General features: G+C 37.2%; 1 protein-coding gene across 1 annotated transcript in view; it reads left to right on the forward strand.

Moving 5' to 3' along the window:
* Nucleotides 1-2359: 2359 nt before the first annotated feature.
* ENAH (ENAH actin regulator) overlaps nucleotides 2360-25757 on the forward strand; it is a 95905-nt gene continuing 72507 nt past the window's right edge. Inside the window, exon 1 of the mRNA XM_007433096.4 lies at nucleotides 2360-2764. Coding sequence (XP_007433158.1) covers nucleotides 2760-2764 — 5 coding nt within the window. The 5' untranslated portion in view covers nucleotides 2360-2759. The remainder of the gene's footprint in view (nucleotides 2765-25757) is intronic.

The following is a 25757-nucleotide window of genomic DNA, read 5'->3' on the forward strand; positions in this document are numbered from 1 at the left end:
CTCCTCCACAGCTTTCCCCGCAGCTTTGCACTGAAGCAGCAGGGGGAGGCTTTTATACACGTGTCCAGTAGTTTTCTGGGCATGTATATAAAAGCCCCCTTCCCCCCTGGCTGAGGTACTGCAGCTGTGCTATGTGGGGAAGCAGCTTGCAGCCAGCACCCCTGCTATAAAGCTAACATGCCATGGGAGTGCCACCCGATTTCCCTTCCTGCGCATCAAAAAGGCCCACTTCTCCTGCCACCTTGGCAACAAAGATGGGAAAAATGGCTTCACTCTCCCACAGCCCACAGGTAAATGGTCCCCAAAACTGTGGTTTGTGTACCTGCCCTAGCCTTAGCCTTACTTTGACATAATGCATTTTAAACAGACCAGATGGGATGGTTTGTGCTGGAAGAAGCTGGAAAACAATTTATAATTGCAGGAGGAAAAGACCACCTCAGCTGCTTTCTTGGCAGGTCAGGATGAGCTGAACACTGTTTGCCGAAGGACCTCCGCTCCATGATTAGCAGGTTGTATGGAAGAGCTTAATGTAACTCCCATAGTATTGGCACAATTAAGAGTCAGGAAATTAACTTGTTCACTCAAACGTGTGGCAATTCCAAGCCCTGCCTTATCAGTCATCCAATGTCAGGTAGCTGAAAAGACAACTCCCAGAAACACACTCTCTCTTACAAAACACATTGAAGCCTGGTAACCATAAAACATGCCTCCCAGAGCTTGGTGCAGCATCCATGTCATGCTTGGTGCTGCCTGGCTGGACAACGGGGAAGGGACTATTAATGTAATGAAGTCTTATTGTCAACTCTTTGAAGTAAGCCAGGTCAGGAAACAGATTGCGTGAACTACTAGAACTCAATTTTGTTGTTATAGGGTATAATAACAGAACCTTGAAAGCCATACAGGGTTTCTCCCTCCCACTTATACCAAAGAGAGTCAAAGTGGGGCAATCTTGAGTTTTTTCCTCAGCTTCTCTTATCTTTCTGGGCTAAGTTCATGTTTTCCTAACACTTGGCCCATATACCTTCTTCAAGGCTATTTTGGCATTCTTCTACACTTGCCAGCCCTTAGACAAGAGTAGGTTAATTTTTTAATTAATTACAGTAACCGGGTTTCTTTGTTGATCATTCAATCAAACAAGACAAATGTCATCAGGATGGGTTCAGTTCCCATTTTTAAACATGTGGGAAGACAAAGATGATATATAAATGAAAATTAGACTTTAGTTATGTAGCTAAGTCACAATAGTATTGCTATTAGAAAAGTCAGTCACACATTTTTTTGATCTGTGTCTTTCCTAATTTAATAGCTGTCCTTATGTGTATGTACTTCATTGAATTCAGTTGGGTTATTTCCAAAGGCCCACGTGGACTTGAGTAGGAGCCAGAGTATTTGGTTGCAATTACATGTATAGTCCAATCTTATGAAACCTGCCTAGTGTGAAGCTAAGTTAAAGTAATTATGCATGAACTTGGAAAAAGTTCCAACAAAGTAACAAGAGTTCTTTCCCAAATTTAGAATAGGCTTAGCATTAAAATAAGCATTGCATATTAGCCTAAACAAAGGTACATCAGTGGGATTTCATCCACATATTTAATATATTTTAATGATCCATGGCACAGGAGTGATTTCAGGAGGTAAAACAGGAATGCTTTTTCTATTGTGAGACAATCTGTACAGAGAAGCATACTTACAAACGATCAGAAAATTTAACGTAGATGTGGACTGAATGACAAGGTGTTTGATAACTAGGTAAGTCAATAAAGGACCAGAACATTTAATTATTAAGAAATCTAAGGCCAACTGTAGAGACGACTGTACATCAACCACATTGCTTGAACAATAACATATGCACCCAACAGTATTCAGCAATTAATAAATGCATTATAGGATGCATGCAGAGGATCAATCAGACAGACAAAGCGACGCTTTAAAATCGCAACCTTGTGGGAAAAATCAACAAGAGAATTAATACTCCACAGCCACAGATGAATAATCACGGCATACGAACGGCCTGTTCCGGAGCAGACTCTCAGGCTGCAGGTTTCACGCATGTAAGAGGGCTGTAGCCCGCGACCACCGCCTATAAACGGAAAACGGGAGGGAGGCTACTAACATTGAATGCGCGCAGGAGCTTGCAAAGGAACCCGGGCAGTCACTGAAGAACATACGCCCATCCCACTGACATCTTCCTAGTCGGCTGAATCTCTACACTCTCCCAGTCCCGCATTAGAACCCGCATGGAACGCACAGAGAATGCAGACCAGCTAAGTGGGCGCGGCTTCATCCGCTCCACCCCTTGGCGTCCTTCTACGTGCCTGCGCCGCACCTCCCCCCTCCCTGAGCCGGTGTGTCTCGAGCGATCCGCTTGCGCGTTGCGTTATTTTTTGCTTTCCCAACTCTCCCACCTTCTCTTGTTCTCTTCTCCTCCTCTCCGCCCCTTGCGCGCCAGCCTCGCGGCGCTTCCAGCGTCGGTTTATTCCCTTCCCCCTCCCTCTCCCTCTCCCTCTCCCTGTTATTCCTTCCCTCCCTCGACTCCCCGCTGTGGTCGGGGTGGGCCAAGCAGAGAAATCGGAGGGTGCAGGCAGCCGAGTCAGCCCGAAGGTTGCCAAGGCAGGGACTGGCTGGCGCCTGAAGGGGAGACCCCCTCCTTCCTCCTCCCGTCCTCGGCGTCTGGAGAGAGCAACCGGGCCGGCTCATAAGAAGACCGAGGAGCCGCGGAGACGGGGGGGGAAACGCCCCCCCGGACCTTGAGCAGCAACATGAGGTGAAGGGGGGCGTTCTGCGATGGAGAGAGATCACTGGGGAGGGTGGGGAAGGCGTCTTCCCCGGGCATTCGGCTCGTCCTTTCGTGTGTGTGTGTGTGGTGGGGGGGTGCTTGATGGAAATCGTGTCCGGGTAAGTTTGAGAAGGGGCCCTGCCCCTCAAAATGAAGCGAGGGCTTGACTGGGAAACCCCGACGAAATGGAGAAGGAGAGCCCTAATAGGGAAGCCTCGTGCGGGATTTGACTGCTGTAATGCACCTCAGTTTGGAGGAAAGATGCGTGAAAGACCACCATGAGTGGCTTGCGGGGGGTGTTCCCCACTCCCTCCCCTTGCTGGACCCGCGTGTTCGTTATTAATTCCCCCACCCCACCCCGTATCTGGCGTTGAATTTCTATTTCCCCAGTGTTTTGATTGGGCTTCCTTTCTCTCTAGAAAGTGGGGGAAGTTTGTGTGCGAATGTACGTTGGTCGGTGGATGAAAAAGGAAAGGGGACTGCTGATGGTGTGTTCACAGGACCAGTGGCTCATTTGACATGTACAGCTTTTGTTGCAAACCAGGGTCGTAAAAGAGGTATAGGGATAATAAAAGAAGAGGGAGGGAGGTGAGGTCACTATATTTAAAGGGGTTAAGGGCAGAATTTTTAAAAACCGGAGGGAATGATTGGAACTGGAGGAGGGAGGGTTATGAGGCCTGGCTATTTTCTGAGGTTTTATGTGCATTTAAAAACAAAATACTCATCTTTCTAGATAGTAACCATTGCTTAAGAATTTTAGGTGGAGGAGTGAAAAAGTAACACCCCCCCCCTTCAAATCGACTGTGTTGCATTGCAGCAGCCCCTGCTGGGTTTTTCTTTGTGTAATCGATAAATAGGAAAAAGTCACTCATATAATACCCCAGCAACGGTATGTATTTGCATATAGAATTTATAAAGGGGATTCTTGCCCCATCAAAGGGTCATTACCAGAGTCTGTGTTCTTTTGCCTCCCCCCCCAATGGTTAACCCATGAGGGGATTCCTTTCAGTTTGAAACATTTATTCCTGTGTATTTTGCATTCTGTGACCACCTCTTTGGCTTTGACGCAATACTTAGAAATGGGACTTGGTAGGCTCTACATCAGCTCCAGAGAAACCTATCTTCTTAATCTAAGCAGTGAAGGTTAGGGATAAATTATCCTTTCTTTCCAGATAGTTGTCATTTTTTTTAAAATTCAAAGTAAATGTTGGTAAGCTTTTAGAATATAATACAATAAAATTCACATGATACAGTCTGTCTTATCTGTTGGTGAGACAAAAAGAACTTGACTATACATAACTTTCTCTATTAAACTTTTTCTTACAAGGAATTGGTGCCCCTTCTCCCTCTGTGAGAGCTATATAATCTTCAGAACTTGTATTAGCAAGATGCCTAGTTACTTCTCATGATTCCTACCTTCTGCTTATAAATCTGCAGCTGTATTCTTATGGCTGTTACCATTGGCTGCCCTGTGTGTGCTTGTGTGTTGGGGAGAAGGTTTTTCCAAGTTTTTTTGTTAATATTATAAAAATTTCAACTAGCTATATGTACACGGTTTGACACTACAAGGTATTTATATGCTTTAACTAAATTTGAATTTATATCTTAAATGTTTGGTATCATTAAAACATATTTCAGTCGGACTATTTTGGTTTTTTAATACTCTGTGGGGTTATGAGCACATACCGCAAAAACTTATTTTTTGGAACTTGTATTTCTTTTGAGATTTCCTAGGGTAGCCACTATTAATTATAGGGTGTGTCTATATAATGAGTTGAACACATGGTAAAAAGAAGTATTAGTATGTGCTCCAGTAATACCATGTATTTAAGTTTATGTCAGCTCATTCAAGCAAATTGTATTCCTTGTAAATATGACATCAGAAATTATCACAATATAGGCTATTCAAAATTGGCTCCCTTTAATTTATCAGTCTGCTAGTCTACTGCCCTGTTTTCTTTAGTTTTGGTCTATTAAGTATCTCTGAAAAATAGACTATAAGTTCATTGGATTTATTGTAAGTATGATTAAGAAGGTAAACACAGAGCTTATCTTAATCCAAACAAAGGTCTATTATTTTATGGCTTATGGCCAAGCTGCAGCATTAAATAGTATTGCTTATTTTGGGGTGAATTATATCAATGGATTCTCTAAGTGGTCAAACAGATTTATAACAATGTTTATCACGTTTTCACTATTTATTGAGAACAGATACTCCTTTGATATATAATTTAAGTTAATTAGAAACTCAGTCCTATGAGGAGAAATTGAAGAAGGTGGGTATATTTAGCCATAAGAAAAGACAACTGGGATGGGGGGGAGATATGATAGCATTTTTCAAATAGCTGAAACAGTGTCATATAGAAGAAGGGGAAGACCTGTTCCTTCTCATTCTAAACTGCAGGACACTTAATAATAGGTTTAAGTTACAAAAATATTCAAATTCCAATTGAACATTAAAAAAAACAAACCCTTTCCTAACCCTAAGAGTAACCTAGCAGTGGAATTAATTTGTATAGCGAGGTAGTTGGTTACCCTACATTGGATGTATTCAAGCAAAGGCTATCTGGAATGCTTTTACAGTAATTGGATTCCTGCACTGAAGTGACTGTTGGACTTGATGGGGTAGACTTTGATTCTATTCTGTTTTTCTCCCATGATTTAGTAATTGCATGTATAATAAAATTGGAACAGCTATTTAAAACACTGATGAATGCAGTTAATTTGTATGAGAAATGTATTATATGTTTATAATAAATTGCTAAGATTGTCTATTCTCTCAGGAAATAATAAAGTCCCCTCTTCTGTCTTCTATTTTAATATATATATGTGTGTGTGTGTGTGTGTGTGTGTGTGTAAAAAATCCCCTCTCACCCCTATGGGTGGTATGTGTCTTCCTCAATCTCAGGGCCTCTACCAGAGGCCTGGGAGTTTGAGGGTTCCGTGCAGTATCTTAGCTGTTCCTAATACTGCACTCTTCTGGTTAGAGAGCTCTGATGTTGTTCCTGGGATCTATTGGAGCCACTCTCCCAGCTTAGGAGTCACAGCCCCAAGTGCTCCTACCACCACTGGGACCACTTTGGTATATACGTATGTAATGTTGCAACTTTGGTTACATTCTTTTAGGACCAAGGCACCATGAAAAATCTGGTGTGCTGTAATAAAATTGTGAAGGCAACAGGCTAATATAAGAAAAATGCACATACTACTCTTTTCTTCCTTTAGGATTCTGAAAAAGTGTATGAGAAAATGTTGTGGAATTCCCTGTTTCTCTAATTAAGTTACTGTGTTTTGAACAAAGACTAGTAGTCCAAATAGGTGAGCTAGGAAGTATAGTAATGCATAATTACTGTAGTTTTCTCCTTCTAGATCTTTTATTTGTGACTGCTAAATTATGTGAACTTTTGGAAGTTTGCATGATATAGCATGAATTTTACAGGTTTTGACTAGAGCTGTGCAAGAATTGTCTGACCTGCCTTGAGATCAAATCCTCAACTTGGAGCTTCATCTCCCATTTGTGCTTAATGGATAGGATGTTTTGACTGCTCTGAATTCTAGAGCATAAATCTGAAAAAAGGGGAGTCCTAATATTGGCCTTGCTTTTCCATTACCTAGATGGGGGGAAAAACACTATGGCTTTTTGTGTTTCATCAGAGCAGGATGAACTTTGCAGGATATTTAGAATAGCAGAGAGGTTTTTGAGCAATACACTTCTATTTTTTCTTCTTTTAAAGCACTCATAACACTTTTTGGTGACAGATTATAATGAAAATTGTATGAACAATATTTGTAGCAAGTTTCAAGCAGGCATGTTGAAGAGATTTTGCAGAAAGAGAAGAGTTGTTGGAAAGGAATAATAAAGTTCTTTGGAAATAGTTTGTAGCTAAGCACAGGAAGAAGTAAGTAGAGAGTCATTCATCTTTTTTATAAAAATATATTTTTTTAACTAACAAGGTAGTAAGTTATCCATAGAACTTTTTACATCTTCTAAGAATGGGAGCTGGGAAATAGGTAAACAAAAAGTTAATTTTTCTTAAGTTCTCTTCACACCTATTTCAACCTGTTTTAATCTATGTCATATTCACCTCCTCTTGATAAGGCTTTAAAATAGGAATGGTTGTTGAAAGTAGTGAAATAACATGGTTATAAATAATCTGAAACACTTATAGGTAGACCAGTGTATATGAAGAGCTATTAGTGAAAAAGTGGTGTATACAATTTTAAACTTAAGCTTATACTGGAATATTGGTATTAATAATTGATCCTGAACTCTACTTTCAAGATAATTTCTATGTATTTATTAAACTCTGAATTTAGGCAACACTATAGCTATTCAAAATGTAAACATTTCCACTACAGCTATTCAAAATGTAAACATTTCCACTCTTAAAAAGAAATTATTTCACCATTACCTTAATTCCAAAGAAAGTAATATATTGTTCTGTAATGAGGTTTGTTAACTAGCATTGCTTAAATTTATTTTGTAATGGGGAGAAGTAGAAATAGGTACATACAACCAGGTTTAACATTGTTAAAACTGCTTGTATTTGAATCACAAATGTTTTCTCTTGGGATACAGTTGGAATGCAGATGGAAGATAACACTTCTCAGATGCAATCAAATTTGAGCAAGAACTCATTATCAAGTAGTGATAGAGGTAAAGAAGCAGTTTTTCTTCCACTATTGTATCCTGTTAGTGTTATCCTGCAGTGCTTTCCTGAGTAATTTTTGGCTTTTTAAGGTCTGCTTCACTGGAGATTTGACAGAACCTGTCACTCTGGAATATTTGTAATTACCAAACAAATATATTTATATTTGTTATAACTTTAGGCTTACCGTTCAGATAGTTCAGTTTGTGGGGTATCCAACATCACTGTCTGATCAGATTTAATTGGGTAGCTTTACATTTCTAGGCCCAAAGATGACTAGGCCCAAAGTACTTAGTATAGTTCATGGGCTATCTGTTTGCCCAGTTCTTATCTTGTAGGGATTATTACATCCAATAAGGAGAGGATCTTTTAAACAAATATATCCGTGGAATATTTATGTTGTTCACTTTGTTCCATGTTTCTTTTGCTGCACTAAGAGAAGCTATTTTGGCCAGTGCTTGCTTATGATAGAAGTTGTTTTCTAGAAGATCTGGAAAATACCAGATTGGGCAAGGATTTTATACTTTTACCAAGGATTACTGTGATCTGTTTATTTTATTTAATATGTGAGTATGGAATTACAGGTAATAGCAGAATTAACAATTTCAAGTTGTACACTATGGATATTTAATGTGGAAATTGTAAATTCAGTCAACACTGAGATAAGAATCTCAGTTTCTCTGGTTGGTTGTATTACACAAATACCATTAGTTTCTACTTTGAGAAAAATTGATTATACTGTTTAAGTTCAGCAAATTGTCAAAAATGCTTTCTTTGTTTTGGAAATCTATGTTTTCCATTAATTTTTTAAAATTATATAATATTTGATACAACAAAATGTTCCACACTGTATGATATTTAAGGAAGTGTCATGTCTTTGTATCTGTGTTCATCCATTTTCCTCCAGGTTTAATGTAATTTAATGGAAGTTCTGAGTAGAAGTCTGCCTAAGGATGGTAACTAACAAATACAATTTGTTGGACCAGTTATCTCATAAATTGATAAATTAAGTAGTAACGGAAATTAAGAAATTTGCTTACCTCTTTGTTTACAATTTTGTGTTGGCAGCTTAATATATCCATCCAGATGGTTGGAAAAACAATAATGTATTAAAATCAAGATTTTTGTCCCTTTCCTTTTTTCAATACTAATAATAGAGGTTCAATACATGTGAAGCCTGTGCATTCACGTGTTTTAAGCATAGTTGTGAAGACAGTGTTTGGAATATGATCTCTGAGATGATTTGGTTTATAACTTGTTTGGTATGTTAAATATGATTTTTATATATTGTCATTTTCATATATGCGTCTCACTTTGGTGTTTATTTATTACAAAAGTTTATGTGCCACTTGGTACTGTTTTTTAACTTCTTGAGAAAGAGTCCAACACATTTTTCAGAAGCAAAAATACTGGAATTCCATGATGAGCATATGAGTAGAATAAAAATATATATGTAGAAGCCGTCTTGAGCTATCTATTTAGCACCGTTGCCTGACAGTAATTCTATAAAACTTAACACAGATTTTTTTAAACATCAGTTGTCTGAGATCTTCTAAAGTCAAGAGATTGCATACGGAATTGTGCATTGTTACTGATAGGCATATATTCTCTCTAGAAATATCATTTTTATGCTAAGTGGCTATAAAGCTATAAATCCAACTATACTATTAAACAGTATCTTATCAAATTGACATTGGCTTTGTTCACCCATAAAACCAATGCATGGGTTTAGTATGCAGACCTTGTTGCTAGGCAACTGCAAACCATAATTTGCTTGTTCAGATGTAGTAATGTGATCTCTGAACCAAGCAGGTTCTGACAAATTAACTATGGTAAATGGACTACCATTCTATAGAGAATGTGATATCAACAAACTTTATTTCATTGTTGAAACTATAGAGTGATAAAAGAGTATTTAGTAATTGCCTGGTAATCTTTCCAAGTTTGGAAGAAGGATAGAGGGGCATTTTGGTAATTAGTGCATTTCTGTCAGTTAGGAACAAATAATCAAGTTCTATATGTTTCTGTGCTTTGGTTCAGGAAAGGAAGACAATAAGTCAATTTCTTTAGCTACTACACTAGATATTTCTGTGCAACAGTGGCTAAAATTGGCTTGCTCTGTTCTACCTTTTCATAGGGAGACATAGAGTTGTTTATCCCTTGTCAGAGGGATAAGCAAAATAAGGTGGCAGTTGTAAATTTTCATTGGGCTTCCCAGTGCAGCACAGAAGTTGTACACCTTGAAACTAAGTCAAACTGCAGATAAGGAATTAAAAATTCCTTATTTGATATCTAAATCATTGGACACAATACAGTTGATCATCAGAAAACAATTTGAACTCATGGCTTGAAGAAGATTTTATGTATTATGTCCACCATTTATATGCTGCCTATTCAAGTAACTTGGTTAAATAAATAAATGAATAACTAAATGGAAACCTATTGTGGTTTGATATCAAATGTAGCTTTATAGTATAATTAGGTGTATTTTTCTATGATAGTTAGGACAGGCAGAGTTGTGACCCATATTTCTAACAGCAGAGTTGTGACCCATATTTCTAACTGAGCAGTCTTGTTTAGCAGTCATTGTAAGTTGTATATATTATTGAAGGGTGGGATATAAATCCCTGAAATAAATATGCATTCAAATAATTGAACAAAATGTATAAGTTCAAATTTTTATTCATCTCTTTCCTGTAACCTAATATAAATATGCAGTGCAAAAATTATGTGGCTGTACAACTAATATTAAGATTATTTAGTTGAAAAACAGTATTTTGTTACTGTAATAAACTCATTATAGGTAGTCCTTGACTTATGACCATTCATTTAGCAACCGTTCAAAGTTACGTCAGTGCTGAAAAAAGTGACTTACGACCGGTCCTCGCACTTACGGCTGTCACAGCGTTCCCGCAGTCACATGATCAGAATTTGGGTGCTTGGCAACTGGCATGTATTTATGACAGTTGCAGCATCCCGGGGTCACATGATTGCCATTTGTGACCTTCCCAGCTGGCTTCCTATAAGCAAAATCAGTGGGGAACTGCGTGATTCACTTAACAACTATGGTGATTCACTTAATGATTGCCACAAAAAATGTCCTAAAATCAGGTGCAGTCACATGAGTGCCTCGCTTAATGACTGCACAGCTTAATGGTGAATTTTCCGGTCCCTATTGTCATAAATCAAGGATTACTTGTAGTATAGAAGTATTGTTTTAGATTATTTAAGTTATATAAAACATACTATTAAACTGGCATGCTTTAAAACACAGTCTCAGCACATCTGTATGAAAATTCCAATATTCAATTAATCTGCCTAGAAAAGGGCCAGAGGGGGCAGATAAGGAACATTTGGGAGGCTATACGGGGAGAGGGAGCAATCTTATGGTCTGTCTTTTGGTAAATGGTATTTTGTGGCTCGCCTACCTACCATATTACAAACACCCACAGCATGTTCTCAGAATTCTAAAAAAATGCCCATTAGCCCTCTTAATGGGATTCCCTGACTTACAAGATGAAAAATACATTTTTCCTAAAACTGATAACCTCCAGATATGTAAGAGTACAACTCCCAGCAGTTGTAATGAGCATGGCCAATGCTTGTACATAGTAGACTTCCTGACTTACAAGATGAAAAATATAATTTATATCAGCTACATACATATATTGAGAGTCAGTTTGGTATAGTGGTTATAGGTACCAGGCTAGAAACCAGGAGACCATGAGTTCTAGTCCTGCCTTTGGCATGAAGCCAGGTGGGTGACTTTGAGAAGTCACTGTCTCTCAGAAAACTGTAACCTGTGAAGAGTCTGTCTATCCTTGCTTTTAGACCCTTCTCCTTTCTTGCAGAAGTCTTCTAGCTCAAAAATGTTCTCCACTGATTTTCAATTCTGAGAACTATTAAGGCCATTTTATTTTTCTTTTCTGTAATTATTTCATGGTTGATTTGGAGGTATATCTTGCATTATTGTGTGAATGAAATAAACCTGTTTTCAGCTTTACTTTCTTCTGTGATGTGGGCCATAATTGCATAGGATATGTTGATATTTAATTGAATCCGTGTTTCCTTCCCCCTGCACAATATTTCCTATGTCATTGGCTGCCACACAACTCCAAAGCATAATAGAGTCACCCTCATGCTTAATGGCTGACAAAGTGTTATTTTGTTCAGATGCTTCACCTTTTTTTTTCTCCAAATGTATCTTATGTGGTGGTGGCTGAACAGTACAATTTTTGTACTTGTCTAGACATTTTGTTCCAAAAGATTTCAGGCTTATCAAGGTTTCTATTGTGCATGTTAGGCAGTGACTTTTGTGATGACATCAAAAGCAAGGTTTCCTTCTGACAACTTTTCCATTCCAGATCATGGTTACATAACCAATGCTGTATTGTATATAAGTAGTCCATTGTAATTATTGTATAATTTTTATTCGAATTTTTTACATAAATAAAAAATAAAAATGAAAAAATAAAGACTAAGAAAGAGAAAAAAGACGAAAGAAAAAAGTGCAGGAAACTATAGATAGAAAAAGAAAAAAATATTTAAAGAAACAACTTCCAATCTTCACAGCAGTTACAAACTTGTTATCTCTCCTCCCCCTTTAAGATTACATATATAATTCCCTTCTTCCCATATTCAATCCTTTTTAATCAGCAAATCTAGAAATCACTAAGTCATTTTTATCCCTTTTCAACAAAAAGTCTGTAAAGGGTTTCCAATCTTTTATGAAAATAATTCTTGTTTTATCCCTGGTCATCCCAACAGTGTAGCATCTTTTTCTCTTTAAATCTAATTGATCCAATTTGTCCCACTGGAATGGTATCTTTTTTCTCTTGGAGTTTATCAATCAGGAAGATGTGTTCTTTTCTCTCATGCAGTTGTTGTAAAGACTGGTTTCTTGTCTTCTTCCTGACAAAATGCACCATGCCTCTTGCTACATTCCTTGAATGTATATATCTTGTATTAATTTTGTACACCTTGTCCACTTCTGCATCCATATCTTCTTTGTCCCATTCCAAAAATTTTGTTAAAACTTTAATAACCCTCTCCTTAATATCCTCACCAAGTTGATATTTTTCCATCTTTTGGCATATTGTTTCTGTCTTAGTTTCCAGAATTTCTATTTTTCCCTTAATTTGTTCACATTTTTTATTCATTTTTCTTCCATATTTGCAAATCTTTCCTCCATTCTCCATTCAAGTGTAAGCAAGTCCCTCATAACAGATTCAGCCACTGATGCTGTCACTGATGCTGTGACACTCTCCTTTAATTCTTCAAACATCCTTTGTAGAATCTCTGGTGTAATCAGTATTGTTTGGTCTGTTAACAATCCTCTCCTCTTTTCTTTAGCTGCTTTTCTAGTGATAGACATTTCTCTCTTTTAATTTATAATCCACAAAGGAAAAGCAACAAACAAAAGCGAGCCTTTCTCCCTCCCCCTCTCCATTTTCTCTATGTCCTTAACTCTTTGGTTGCCTTCAGGACTCTGTAGCTCTATAGTAGCTCTATGATCTTTCACAATTTTCCTTATCTCTTTGTTTAAAAAAGTCAACCAGTTGTTTCTCTTGGAAAATTTAAACAGTCCTCATTCCCATGGAGGTATGTATTATTTAATTAATTCAAAAGTACTTTTACTAATTTTCCAAATTCACCTAATCCCTCTATCTGTTTTAAATTTACATAGTTTGGTAAGCTTTTTGCTTTTAATTATTTTTAAATCCTTATAGTTGTTTCTTTGCAGTTCACTTTAATCACATCCCGGGCCAAAGGAATGCTCACCAGGTGGCCTAGTTGCTCTGCTGCTTAGAAGATCTCTGTAGCTTTGAAATTATTGGTAACGGAATGTGCTTTAGAAAGTGAAGTTTGGGTGAACCCAGTGTCCTTCAGCAGGTGCCGCTTAAGGCAGTCAGTTTGATGTTTCTTCTGTGTCTCCCACTGCTCTTACCCATAGATCATCTGTAGGTTTTCTCTGGATCCTGCAGGTTTCCTTGCAAGGAGTTGCTTTCCGAAGTGTAAGGTTTGCCCCGTTCGACAGAGAAACTCCCGTGACACGTGTGGTTCACAAAAGAGGTTTACTCATGCGTAACGTAGCAGTCACAAGCAAAGCCAGGACTGGCTTGGTACAATTGCATCACTCGTTATATTCCCCCCTTCCCACGCTTTTTTCGCCCCGTGATCGCGTTACCGCTGCGGATTATCGGACCCCCAATGATCCCTCTTAATTGTCCATGATGGCATGTTCGGTCAGGGTCCATTGTCCTTGATTGACAGTCCCCCCCCGGCTTGGGTTGGTCCCCCCCCGTTACGTGCAAGCCCGAGGGTTCTGCGTTGCGCGGCGATCTTGTTTCGCTGCCTGTGGCCTCGTTCATTGTTGGCTCGCGCCGTTATCAGTGTAGAGTTAAAACTTCCGCTGCGGTTTTCCTGTTTGGCTGGGCGCAGGTGGCCCATTAATTAGCGGCACTTTCGGTTCCTCTTTCCCTCGCTAGCTGCCGCTGGTGGAGTTCGCGTGGTCTGGCTGCGAGCTTCCCCGAAGCCCCGTGCTGACCGAACCTGACACGAAGCACATATGGGTGATCTCTTGGCTTCTCCTTATCCAGAGAAACTCCAGTGAACTGGACTTGCTGCCTGGTCATCAGTCTCCACCTCAGCATCACCTCCATTTTTCGGAGACATGTCAGTTTGCCATTCTTCTCCACCTAGAAGTCCACAACTAGTCCATTTTCAACTAAACTTTTTGACAGCTTATTTGCAATTACCTGTGGGTTCTTGTTTTGCAGATCTATCCAATTTTTGTGTAGTTCAAGCAGAGATTTTTCTTGATCTTCAAGGTAATGCCTAGCAGTCAGTGAAGAAATTGAAGCTGAAAAGAGATTGGATATTTCAAGAAGACAAGCTAATGATTTTAAGCATAACTCCAGCCATGAAGTACATACTGGAAAGAAATACAAAGGTTGTAGAATGGCCTTAAGAATCCCCAGGCTTTTACTTTATTGAAAATTTGTGGGGAGATCTCAAATATACAGTGTATGCAAGGAAACCTAAGAATTTTTTTGAGCTTGAAGACTTCTGAAAGGAAAAGTGGGGAAAAAATAAAAAAGCAAGAAAAATTCTTCACTGGCTATAGGGAATATTTTGAGTGTTATTACAGTATTAATGAGACATGGTTGTATTTAAACAAAGGATGAATGGTTCTCTCTTCCTGATGTTATAATAGTGGATTCCTGTATTTGGCATTTATTAGATGATCTCCAAGGTCTTTTCCAGTTCTTACATTCTATGTAACTACATACAGCTGCAACCATCTTCATTGCCCAAAGACATCCAGGAAAACATAGTTGATGTCGAATGTATTTATAGCTGGCTGTCCAAGGGTCTTGCTGAATATCTATTCAGAATATGAATCAATATGTTGATAATAAAAAGGTTTACATTAAAAATAAATATATATTAATATATTCCATATTCTGTCTTTCTGCTTATAGGCAGTACATTATGAACCAGAATTTTAAAAGATGAATGCTTCTGCTGTGGTCACAAACTGTGATAATTTTATTTAATTATTACAATTCATGTCCTGCTTTTCTGCCATAGGGCAAACAAAGTGGTAACAAATAAACTATTGAAATTTCTGTTAAAGCTAACTCAGACTGAAAAGGCCTGTCTAAAGAGAATGCCACCTCCTTGTGATTTTATATCTACAGTGTTAACCAGATAAGATGAATAGGCTGTTCTGAAAGACAGTGTTTGGCCCAAAGTCATGCAGTGAACTTCCATAAAAAAGTATAGATTTGAACCTGGTCTCCTGCTTCTTCTTTAAAAAATAGCCAAAATTTCATGAGATCTTGTGTGAGAATGGAGACCTTTTTAAATCAGTCAACAGAAAATTTGGGTAAAACATTGTGGACAATGTGACCTAATATTACCTTTGAAAAAAAAGGGGGGTAGAAGAGGGAAATAGAAGAGGGACCTAGACAACTATATTCTAAACAAAACAGCTTTAAAAAGATAACAAAATTTCTTGAAAGTCCCCTTTTTTGTCCTGTTTTTGGAAAAAGGAAACCTTATTTGAATGCTCATAATAGATTTTTAGGTTAAGCCTAAATATTTTTTTAAAAACAGTAGTAGTATTAAAAAGGCTCTCAAGTCATGACTGACTCTTGATGGCTGCATGGATGTGCAGACAGTCCTTGTTTAGCGACTACCTCAGTTAACAACTGTTCACAAATATGATGGTAATAAACGGTAGTTAAAAAATCATTTTATGACCATTGCGCGCGCCTGCAACCAAATTTTTATGCCTGACAGCACTGCATACTGGAGAGTAATGCTGGTGTTGCTACATGAGAGAACTTTATCTAAATGAGATGGCAGCAACCAGCGATCTTTGGAGCATTTCTCTGTCATGTGGCTTGCTTAGTGACCATTTTGCTGGAACGAATTGTGGTCACTAAACCAGGACAGAGTGTAATCATGCAGTGATTTTTTTTAACAGTAAAGGAGTGGTTTGCCATTGCCTTCTCCCAGGATGTTTTTCAGCTTCCTACACAAACCTGATATTCCATGGTGGTCTCCTGTCTAAGTACGTACTGAGTCTGATTTTGCTCAGCTTCCAAGCTTTCAAGGAGAAGCTGAATTCTGACACTGGCCAAAGCTAAAATAAATGCCCATGATAAGTCTGAAAGTGTGGAAAATTAAATCTACCATTCCCATCAAATAGTTGTAATTTACATAGTGGAAATCTTAAGGGATAACCATGCTAGAGAAAGTTAATTAATGGAGTACACATTTACTTAAAATAATTAAAAATAGGGAGAATCTCTTAAAATGTAAACCGATCTTGGAGTTAAATTAATTTTTATTTTGTTTTACTCCAGACACTCAGAGGACTTCTAGAATTTCTGTCTCTAGTAGAACCTTTTTATTTTTGGCTAATTTGTGGAAAATCTCAAATTTGCTAGTTGAGAGATCTTCCTAACCCTCTTCAGAAATCTCCACAAAACCACATCAAAAGCTTTTTTAACATCCAACCAAATAACAGCTTCTACATTCAATCTATTTTTAATTAAACCAAATTGTTTCAAAGGTAATTATTTAAAAGGCGCCACCTTTCCCAGTATCATTGCTTCTGTACAGTGTAATATAAATGTTTGGAATAGAGTTCATAATGATCAAAAATCAGAAATCTTTGTTGCAAAAGACATGATGAGGTTAATGTTGTTTAAAAAATTCTCCCTGAGGATTTAGCTTTAAATTATATGCCAGTTAGCCTGTTGAGTATTATCAGCAAATTATGTGCTATTTATTTATACGGGCAATAATTCACTGGAGCACAGAATTGTATAGCTGATTAGCAAGCAGGCATTAGGATCAGTTGGGGATCTTTAGACCATGGCATGATTTAAATAATCTCGTAGAATAACCCACAGCCAGACTGGAGGGAGTTCTGTACATGGCTCAAATTTGAAATGTTTCACTTGGAGTGTGAAATGGGTTGTTCTAAACACTTTGGAAATGTTTCATGCTTGAAACAGTATTTCACACTTGAAACAGAATGCTTCATACTTCAGACGTTTCCCATTATGCTTGGTTTGTGCGCAAAGCCCGTTTTGTGCTCAAAGCAACTGTTTCATACTTGAAATAGGCCATTTTGAATTAAACGTGTAATGTTTTGTATTCAAATGGTTCAAATGCAAAACATTTTGCGTTTGTGATAAATAGTAACTTTGTAATAAATAGTAATCATATGGAACAGGTGAGATTCTTTATTTCAGAATTGTTTTGCAATATAATACATTAAAAACATTAGATACCCAAATATTTTGGGGTGAATGTTGGGCAATTTATCCTTGCAGTGATTAAAGTTTTTGAAACCAAAGCAGCACTGCATCTCTTACATGGTGCTTCAGTTTATAACCTTGAAGATTAGGGTTTATTATTGATATTGTTCAGTTTAATTTTTTGTGATCACTTTTGACCATGCTTAGATGTGTGCCTAATATATTTAGAAGTTACATTCATGACAATAATAGTGAGGGCATGGTTATACTCTTTCAATCTGACTAAAACTGTTTTTTTTTTTCTCCTGCCCAAGCTGACTCCTCTACAAGACATCTTTAAAGATAATTGGAGGAGAGAATATTGGGAAAACTTCATCTTTGTGGTTTTTCCTTGGAATTAATGGCCTCTTTAAGTGTCGGGTAGTCTAAGGAAACGATTAAAAATGAGCATGGGATTTCATCTTCAGTTATATATCACCATATGGAACAGTAACAAAATTTTACTTTGGATAGACTTAATGCTATGACATCAGCAATTTAGTGGATATAAACTTGAAAATTCCATATGAGCAGTAACTTTGCCCTTGTGACAGAAATGATTGAATTGGTTGGTGGAAAATGTATTATAGCACTGTTCCTTTTATAGACAAGTTTGCTACCTATGCCATGCATAGTATTAGAAATATTGCTAAATTGGAATGGGGGACACATTGTTATATACTTCCTGAGGGATCTGTTGTGGATGTTTCTTATAAAATAACCCAATTTTGTGTTGTGGCCTGTTTTACAAGACAGCATTTAGTCAGCTTCTCTTAATACCTAAATGTGATTAAGAAACTTGTTTAATTTTTAATAATGGAAGGTCTGTTTTAATTGGTAAGAATAAGTTTAAGGAAGTTAGGAGGGCAGAGAAATTACAAGGTTTAAATGTTTTTGTTTTATTGTCAGCTTGCAATGGAATAAAAGACTTGTACGTGCATATGCCTATATTGTACTGTACAGTTTATAATGTGTTCTGGTCAGATTTTGTAACAGAACTGATAATGGTGAACTGTTACCTGTTGCTTATTTTTAAAGAAGCATTTTATGATAATATGATCTTGAGTAAATGCTTCTGCAATAGCCTGTATTAAAACTCAGAGAAATTAAGGTCCTGTTAATGAAACACAGCCTCTATCCCCCAGCAGTGTATTTCCTCTGCCTAGTAAGGTTTTATCATTCAACAAAGATGTGTTCAGGGACCAGTGAAAACATGTATTTAAATTATTGCCATATAAGGCAATGGACAGCAGTGTAGTTTGAAATACTGTAGTTGCAGCATTTTAATCACATATTTAGTATTAGATGCCAGTGAGTAAGATACCAGGAAATAAATGAAAACAACTTTTATATACAGAAGAAAAGAAATTATAGTTCCGTGGGGAAGGTTTAATGGAATGCCAAATATCCACTTGATTATATTTGCACATATAAACTTGCAACATAATGATTGAAGAATATAATTTGAGTGGGGTGGTGTCATGATCTAGAAAGAGATTAGGGTTTCATTCATATCATCTCTAGCTATTATATACCAATGACTTGGTATACTAATATAGGAAACCATTATGTATTTGCTTTAGAAAGTTGTGGTTGGACTAAATGCAGTAATGCTATGCATTGATGTTCCAGTTTAACAATGAGTGTTAAAAACTATCTTCATCTTATAGTTCGTCATTAATTAGCTGAGAAAGTCTGTATAGGTTTGGAGCTTATATGTCATCATTTTTGAGAAAGCTGTGTGTTACAGTTCCAAAATTTTTGTTTTTGCCTTCCTTGAAACAAAGATGCACTCCTGAGTTGTATGTCAGTAGTAATTCAAGAAGGGATGCTTTATTTCAGTTAGGAGTTGAATGAAGAATCTTTACTGAGGTGCACTACTGCAACTACAATACCATGAACGTAGGAGGTTTTACAGTACTGTGCATGATATTCAAAAGAGAAATTTCACAAAGCATATTAGCAGAAACTCCTTGAAAAATTTGAACAGCCATGCTGCTTAAAGGGCTTGCATAGCTGAAAAGCCTCCATGACTATTTTGTAAGCTTTTCTCAGTTATTTTGGTGTCTGCGGATATGTCCATGCATGCATGTATACAGAAAGTACTTCTGCTGGGCCCACCACTGAAGCAGTTGTGGCATGCATACTTACAATCAGGGGTAGCTTTCATAGTAGTTGCAAAGGACAGCTGTGTGATCCTGGGAAAAGACACAGAGAGTTGTAGACAGGTGCTATATTCATCCTCCTGTGTACTCCAAAGCATCTTTTGTAATCACAAAGCGTTTCACAGTCCTTTTACCAGCACAGATGTTAAATGGACTTGTTTGCAGTTTCTTAGGTTCTCCCTTTCCCTCCTTTTTGAAATGTCAGCTTCTTCCATACAGAAATATATGCCAAATTCAGAAGATTGGGTTGCAATCTTACAAATCATATTATGGTTTGAATTTGCTTCTTAAGCAAAATACATGGTTTGGACTCTTTGTTAGTCTCTGAAGTAATTGCTTCTCAACTCTGCACATCTTCTGAAGGCTAAACTAGGTAATTTATGATATAGTTTTGTTAGGGCTATTGGGTTAGGTTAAACTCCTGGTGGCTGCACTGACCATATTTATCTATTTAATATAATTACTATGCTACACAATCACATGAGTCTAGTAGCTTTCAGTAGTTAAGACAAATAAAACCATAGAACGCACAATTCCATTAAAAGAATAAAATTAATAAGCCCAACTAATAAAATAGATAACAACTTAAACTTATTTCTTTCCCACTGGGCTTTTGGATTTTAATCTTAAAATTCAAATGTCTGGTAGAAGAAAATTGTTTTAAATCCATTTCTAAATGTCAGAGGGGGGACCATTCTAAGCTCAAGAGCAGACTTTTCCATAATGCTAGTCAAGAAGAAAAAGACACTTTTCCTAATCTGCACTCATATATCTGGTTTTTTGAGAAGCAGCTACCAGGGCAGAGATGTGAGGAGAAACAAGAATTTCTCTTTCACATCAAATAGCAATTTTTAGGGGTTAATTTCTACTAGAAACACAGGGAGTAAAAAAAATTAATTCCTCAAAACACAATATGGTCTCCCTTTATTGCTTTGTTAATATTTTATATTTTTGAAAGTGAAATATAATTGTGAAGGTGTGTCATTAAATTGACTTGATGCAATAATATAATTTTGAATGAAACACTGGATTCTCCCATCTAAACAGAAAAGTGCAGTTTGGACTTTTATGTTCAGATGCTGTGGTGGAATATCTTAACAGATCCTGGGAAAGTTGAAGATGAAACAGGACTGTTGCAAAAGAAACATCTTAGGCCTGGGGAGGAGGGAAGTGCGGGAAAGAGATTCAGACCAACTTCACCTTAATTACTCTAGGTATAAGTTGAGCAGGAGGATTACTTTGACAGGTTTTTGCGATTCTGTTAATTTACCCAGTAGCAATAAATATATTTTCTGAGATCCAAGTGGTTCTTATTTCCTGACTTTGCCAGCCTCATAAGGTTTGATAGATGGTTAAATTTAAGCACATGTCACTGCAGAAAAAAGATAAAATGAAACATTATTTTAACTGATTAATTTGGGGATAGGGTTCCATTATTCAAAAAAGTTGTGTTAAATTGGAAAGTGTATCACCCACATTGATTTATATCATTTGCGAAATAATGTGATGATACACATTGTGTGATTTGTGGCATGATTCATTAAATAGAGTTCCTTTATTTGTAAAATGCAAATAATAGTAATGTTTAAAAATTATTAAAAAATATTTAATATTAAATATTAAACATGGTATACTGTAAATATAGGCCAGAAACTGTAGCTGAGAACAAGCTTGCTGATGTTGTGACTTTTTACTTTATTATCTCTGTTTCCTACTTGTATTAACAGTTTGGATTTTCCCATTCTTATGTTAACAATCTGTCCTATCAATTTTTTAAAATCACAGTAGTGCTAAACTTAGTTTTCACAAACCATTGCAACACTATAGAAAATTTGTATTCTGAGTTCTTATACCTTTGCTTTAAAGCAAAGACTTATATTTTGTATTTTATGAAACTAGATAATCCTTAATCTCATGTAGATGTTTATATATTTCTCTAATGCAATATATATCACAAAACTAATTTATACTGCAGAATCTTTAATTTGATAAGAATTATAGAATTAATATGTCCTTATTTACAGAATAACTCTAAATAAATTATAGTAAATTTCACTAAGATCTAATTAGCAGTACTTGTACTTTAAATTTTGCAGCTGAACCAAATGGCTGACAAAGCAAGTATCTTTCCACCTCTTCACAAAGCTTTAAAATAGATTTTAACTTCTATTCCATGTGTGTATTTAAATTCAGATTATTTTTGACAGCAAACCTATAGCTTGAAAATCCTAAATTTTGACAGTGATAGTTTGTTCTATTTAAACTAGCTACTGAAGAAATAGTATGGATCATTTTTTCAAATCATATCAAGCAAATATATTGTCGAAGGCTTTCACGGCCGGAATACGATGGCTGGTGTGGGTCTTCCGGGCTTTGTGGCCGTGTTCTGGAAGTTTTGTTTCCTAACATTTGGCCAGCATCTGTGACCGGCATCTTCAGAGAGCAGGAGCACAGACAGGAGCAGTTCTCTCTGTGCCCAGGGTGATGTGACCCTTTTGTGGGTATTTATAGAGATCTGAAGGGGGGGGGAATTGGGGGTGTGGGGGGGGTTTAGGGGGTATGTGGGGTTTGGGTTAACGAGTGGCTGCTGTTTTGGTGTCAGAATATGTGTGTATCTTCCTGGGGATTAGGCAGGTTTTTTTCTTCTATTGAGTTGTTAATGAGTGGCTGCTGGGGGTGATTAGTATGTTCATTGTGTGAACTGTTCACATGTCCTGGTGGTTGAGCTGAGTTCGTTGACCTTTTGCAGGCTGTATTTTTCAGGATTGGTAGCCAGGTTTTGTTGATTTTTAGACTCTCCTCTTTTTTATTGAAGCTGTGCTGGTGTTTGTGAATCTCAATGGCTTCCTGGTATAGTGGCTGTTGGTGTTGTCCAGTATCTCTGTGTTTTCAAATAGGATTTTGTGTCCAGTGTGCTTGAGAGCATGTTCAGCTACTGCAGATTTTTCTGGTTGCTGTAGTCTGCAGTGTCTTTCATGTTCTTTTATCCTGGTCTGGATGCTGCGTTTTGTGGTCCCGATGTATACTTGCCCGCAGCTGCATGGTATGCGGTATACTCCTGCGGCGGTGAGGGGACCCCTTTTGTCTTTGCTGATTTTAGCCCTTCTTGTATTTTTCTGGTGGGTCTGAATATCAAGCAAATGATTAGAATTTCACCTTTCATAATGTCAGGAATGAAACTGTGGCTTAGGTGTTTATTGCTAGAAGAAGCTTTCTATCTAGCTATATTAGACACCTGACATAATTCTGCCTACAGCTCAGTTTCATTTATGACTGATTGGGAAACAGTATAGGGTTTTTTTGTTGCTGAAGTTTACATTGAGGATGATGACTGTTTTAACAATCATATATGGGCTTCCTATATCTTTGGCTTGTATATATCTGATCACATGGATATATACAGGCAAAAGAGGTAGGAAGCCTGTATGTAAAAAAAAATCTGATTTCCTCAGAGACTATAATTATCATTTTCAGAAGAAACCAGTATATACAGTTTGATATTGATTGAATATTCTGACTTACCCCAAAATTGGTAAAAAATTGAAAACAGGAAAATAGGATCAGATATTTCTTTTGTGGCTAATAAGAATGGAGTAGCAATGGGGCCAGATGCATATCTGTATCTCACTTTAATAGATATATGATCATAGAAAGCAGGACATTATGTTCGTAGAGGAAATATCTGGATCCCTTTCAGTCAGGGTTCAGATCTGGCCATAGACTAGTAACAACACTGGACTCTAGTAGATGACCTTTGTGCACCCTTCCAGGTTCTTTTAGCTTTTTGGCAGTGTTCAATACCATTGACCATGTTATCTTTATAGATCACCTGTAAGAGTTGGGAGTTCAAGGTACTGTCTAATGATGATGCTTCTACTAGACTGGGCACTTTGAGTTGGTAGTTATTGGTGAAGAGCAGTTAGGCTCTTTTTTTGTACCAGTCTGGAATGCCACAGGCTTTGATCCTTTCTTCTATTTTATTTCACTTCTATATGAAACTGCTTGAAGAGGTTGTTTGTTGATTTGGGTGGAATATAATCAGTATGCTGATAGTAGGCAGTTCTGCATCTCCATCTCCATCTCAGGCCAAGCTAGATATGTTATGAAAGTCTTCAATTTGGTGCCTGTGGGCTGTAAAGGACTGGATGGGGCAAAAGAAACTCAGTTCATATGATACAGAGACAGAACAAATAAAAACATGTATGATAAATTGGATGCAAAACTTCAAAGAAACAGTCCCAATACAACAATGGGAAGAACTGTGGAACAAATCTAGAAAATTTACCAAGCTATGGTTTGAAAGAGAGTTGGCATAAAATGTTTTACGGATGGTATATATCTCTGTCAATAATTGTCAAAATAGACAAATCATATGGTAATAAAAAATGCTGGAAATGTACATTTCTACCATATGTGGTGGACATGCAAACCCCCTTACCCCAAAGTATTGGAAAGCATATGCAGCACCATTCATAGAATCTTAGGGATCAGATTTGAAATGAATCTCTCTCTCTCTCTCTCGCTCTCTCTATACACACACACACACACACACACACACACACACAAACACATTTCAGAACTTATCAATAAAAAATACTGTAACTTATTAAGATGCATGCTTATGGCTGCGAGGATAAACTATGCGCAATATTGGAAAAAAGACTTAGTTCCAGTGATATCTTATAGGGAACTTAAACTTGGAGAATATGCAGGAATGGCGAAGCTAACAGTATACATGCGTAACAAAAATTTAAGCAAGAATGGCTTCCATGTATATTACAGGTAGTCCTCGACATATGACCACAATTGGGACTAGAACTTCCATTGCTAAGCGATGCGGTCATTAAATGACTTGCGCTCAATTTTATGACCTTTTTTGCTGCAGTCATTAAGTGAATCATGTCATTAAGTGAATCTAGCTTTCCCCATTGACTTTGCTTTTGGAAGCCACTGGGAAGGTCTCAAATAGTGATCACATGACCCTGGGATGTGCAACCAGTTGCCAAATGCCTGAATTTTGATCATGTGACTGTGGGGACACTGGCAGTCATAAGTTCGAGGACCAGTTGTAAGTCACTTTTTTCAGAACCATTGTAACTTTGAATGGTCGTTAAACGAATGGTTGTAAGTCGAGGACTCCCTGTATATGTTACACAGCAAGGTAAATGCAAACACAGAGTATAGCTTCTAAAGTTTACACCAGTAGGTACTGTGCTGCAAATTGGTTGGAGAACAAAGAAGGGGGCAGTCAGAAATTAAGTATTTACTGTCAACCCTCCTAGGTAAACCAGACAGGAAACATGACTACGCGGGCTAATTCTACTCTATTGTAAGGCTACATTAACAGAATCTTGCAAGTCTGAAAGTACAAATCTCTTGCCCTCCCTATTTATCACCTGAGTAGTTAGGGTGGGTTCTTCCTAAGTTTCTTTCTCTGGCCATTACGTTGTTGCGGACTCCTTTCTCTTATCTGATTGTTCCCTAGGCAGCACCTCTTCCCCCCCCATCTTCCAAGGTCACCCTCACATTCCAACATATTTACCTATATTATTTTGGGGGCTGTTTCCCCCCCTTCTTCCTCCTCCTTTTTAAAGAAATTATAAATAATATAGTGGAGATTTTTTTATTAAGCTTAATATTTATATTTCTTTTTTAGTATCATGAAAACTCACTGTACTCTGCCTGGTATCTCTTACTAATGTTACATTGAGCATTAATTATATAACTTCAATAATGATCTGCCCATCCATAGATGTTACCTTATTTGAAAATATATCTTTGTTTTTAATTTAAAAACATTAAACAAAAAGAAACTCAGATCAAATCACACCAAGACAAACTTATTGTTGCTTAGTAAACATCATGGCTGCCCAGTAACATGATATGGAATGCAGTGTTTGTTTTCATCAAACATAGTGATACCAATGTAGGCTGAAAATTTACACTTTTAACTCATTTGTCCATAGAATACATGTCAAGAAGTCTGAAGGGTCATCCAAGTACTTTTTAGCATAACTTTTTATGTCTTCTAAACTGCAGGGCATTTTCCCCAACCCATAAAACTGAATACTTTTTGATTCAGTTGCTGAGATGGCAGTACTACAGAAGATTTCCATAAAGAAATTAATCTCTTCAGGTTCATTTAATGTAACTCTCAATATGACACCTTGGTCTTTATTTCCTTATGATCAGAACTTAACCTTATCAAATTTATGATTCAGAGTTTTCATTGTCAAACTCCAGAGTAATTGAATTTGCCATATATTTGAATTAACAAAGTTAATTATGGTGATGTGATATGGTTCATGAAGTCAGATTTACCCTGAACATGGACTCCAAGTCTTGGAAT

Source organism: Python bivittatus, unplaced genomic scaffold, assembly GCF_059951505.1.
Source record: "Python bivittatus isolate LINGU-HERP-01145 unplaced genomic scaffold, Pbiv_v1 ctg000020_np1212, whole genome shotgun sequence".
Taxonomy (NCBI): domain Eukaryota; kingdom Metazoa; phylum Chordata; class Lepidosauria; order Squamata; family Pythonidae; genus Python; species Python bivittatus.